At 51.3% G+C, this 2,139-nt stretch overlaps 1 protein-coding gene across 1 annotated transcript in view; it reads left to right on the top strand.

Annotated features, from left to right (window-relative positions):
* Positions 1 to 1,644: 1,644 nt before the first annotated feature.
* Positions 1,645 to 2,139, top strand: part of FBXO42 (F-box protein 42) — a 22,916-nt gene continuing 22,421 nt past the window's right edge. Inside the window, exon 1 of the mRNA XM_010082161.1 lies at positions 1,645 to 1,702. Within this exon, the coding sequence (XP_010080463.1) occupies positions 1,645 to 1,702 (58 nt within the window). The remainder of the gene's footprint in view (positions 1,703 to 2,139) is intronic.

Raw genomic sequence — 2,139 nt, forward strand, 5'->3', positions numbered from 1 at the left:
CCAGCCGCACATAAGCACGTCGTCTGGCCGCACGCAGGGGACGGCCGGGTGCTCCCCACCTCTGGGCATTGTTGCCCTCGCTCATCCCGCGTCTCAGCTCCCCAGCTCAGCAAAGCACCCGGACTTGTCCCCGAAAGCCGAGGGCATGAGGGCTGCTGGTGTTTGAACAGAGGATCTGCGTGATGAGCCCCTGGCTGGACAAGGGGACCCTCGGCGAAGGCCACTGGTGTCATCGTGTCCCCCGCTGAGCCTCGGTATTGTCTGCGGGCACTTGAACGTGCTGGTTTTCGGTGCGGGGGTTTGTTCAGAGCAGCAAGGTGAATATCGCTGGCGTCTGTACAAGCGGGCTGCGTTCAAGAGCACTTTCACGCTGGAAATGTGTTCCTCCAGCCTGCGGGATTGGAGCATCGCAAACCAGGGACGTGCTCATACTGGTCCAGAGCGGAGCTGGAAGCGGGGACGACTTCTCCTGGGGATTTGCTCTGAATCGTTTTCTCTTGCCACCAAAAGTAGGTTATCAACCTTCCACTCCAGACGCTCCTTTTTCAGGTTTGGGGTTTTTTTGACCTTTTTGCTGCTGTTTTAAAAAGAAAAAATCCTTTATGTCGGTACAAGCTCTGGAGCAGCCCTGTGTCCTGTCAGGCCAGCTCATCTGACTCTATTTTTATTTTTTAACCGGTGAGCAGCTGCATACAACATGTGATGGAGCGAGGGGGAAGGAATGGTGCTGCTCACACCCCTGCCGCACGTCTCCCTCCACTTCTGCTTCGGCACGGAATAAATTCATCTCATTGCTTCCCGTTTTGGTTATTTACGACAGCACATGGTCCTCAACCTGACGATTCTCCAGGGAGGAGCTCCGGCATCGTCACACGCGCTTCTCGCCTCCATCTCAGACCCAGGGCCGGATGCTGCCCTGCACTGTGGGCTCCTGCCTGAGCTTTGATTTTTTCCTCTTACTTTTCGTGCTGGGCAATATATCGCTTATCATCATGATGGTGATGTCTCCTGCTCCCTCCGAGCCCCAGCTGGTACCTTTCCATGTTCCCGGAGCTTAAAATACCGCGGATTTGGGCTACGTTCTGGCGTGTGTGCGTGGATATGATTTATCGTGGGTTTTCCATCACACGACTTGGTAATAAACACTCGAGGAATCGCTGGGGAGGCGTTGCTTGTGTTGAAAGGGTCGAAATTAGATTTTTCTGATTTTTTTTGAGGGCACTTGTGTATGAAGTTGGGCGTAAAGAGAGATGCTTTGGTTCTGAGCAGGATTCAGGCAGTGAGTCCTCTTTGAGACGAGTGCTGGGGCTCCAGGACTGAATGCAGGATTTTGCATTTTGGGACCATCCATGTGTGCTGCTGAATTCCTGGGGTCTGGAGATCCCTAAAAACGTTCTGGGAGATGCTGTGACGAACAGAGCAATGCTCCGACAGACAGATTGAGGTTTCACAAACAAGCTTGTCCTTCCTGCCAGCTACACCATATGCCTTTTTTTTTTTTTTTTTTTTTTAAAGTTCTGGGGGAAGAAATTTTCCAGCAAACCCAAGAATTGAGATTTTTTTTTCAGATTGTGTCAGGATAAGGGAGGATCGAAGCCCGAGCCCTTTGCTGTCGCGTGGAGTTCCACCGATGGGAGGGTGCCGATGCAGAAGAACCTGCTGCCCCGTCGCCCAGCCTTGATCCCCCCAGTTGGGAACTGGCGTGAGTTTGTCTATCAAAGCAGCCGCCGAAGGATGAGCTTGCTCTTCCAGCATCGCCATCAGGCTCTCGTCCTGTTTTTTATGAGTTAGGCAAGACATGGAAGAGGTGCCGCTGCCTTGCAGGGATCTTAAGAACATCAAGGTCATACGAAGTCAACAGGGCTAGTCGCGGTTGAGGAAGAAAATGCAGAAACTGGGAAATCCTCTTGGTAATTGCAGGGGTTTAACTTTCTGAACACGTTGGAATCTTGCTCGTCCTCCCCGGCAGATAAGCCGAGCGAGTACCGTCTGCTCCATCTTATGTTTAATTTACGTCTTGTCGGAGGTGCCCGGGTACCAGGGGATGCTAACCGCCGAATGCAGATGCTTGCTTTTTTTTTTTTTTTTTTTTTTTTTTTTTTCTCTCTTTTTTTTTTTTTTTCTAACGGAGTTTCATTG

This window comes from Pterocles gutturalis, unplaced genomic scaffold, assembly GCF_000699245.1.
Source record: "Pterocles gutturalis isolate BGI_N339 unplaced genomic scaffold, ASM69924v1 scaffold16064, whole genome shotgun sequence".
Lineage (NCBI taxonomy): Eukaryota > Metazoa > Chordata > Aves > Pterocliformes > Pteroclidae > Pterocles > Pterocles gutturalis.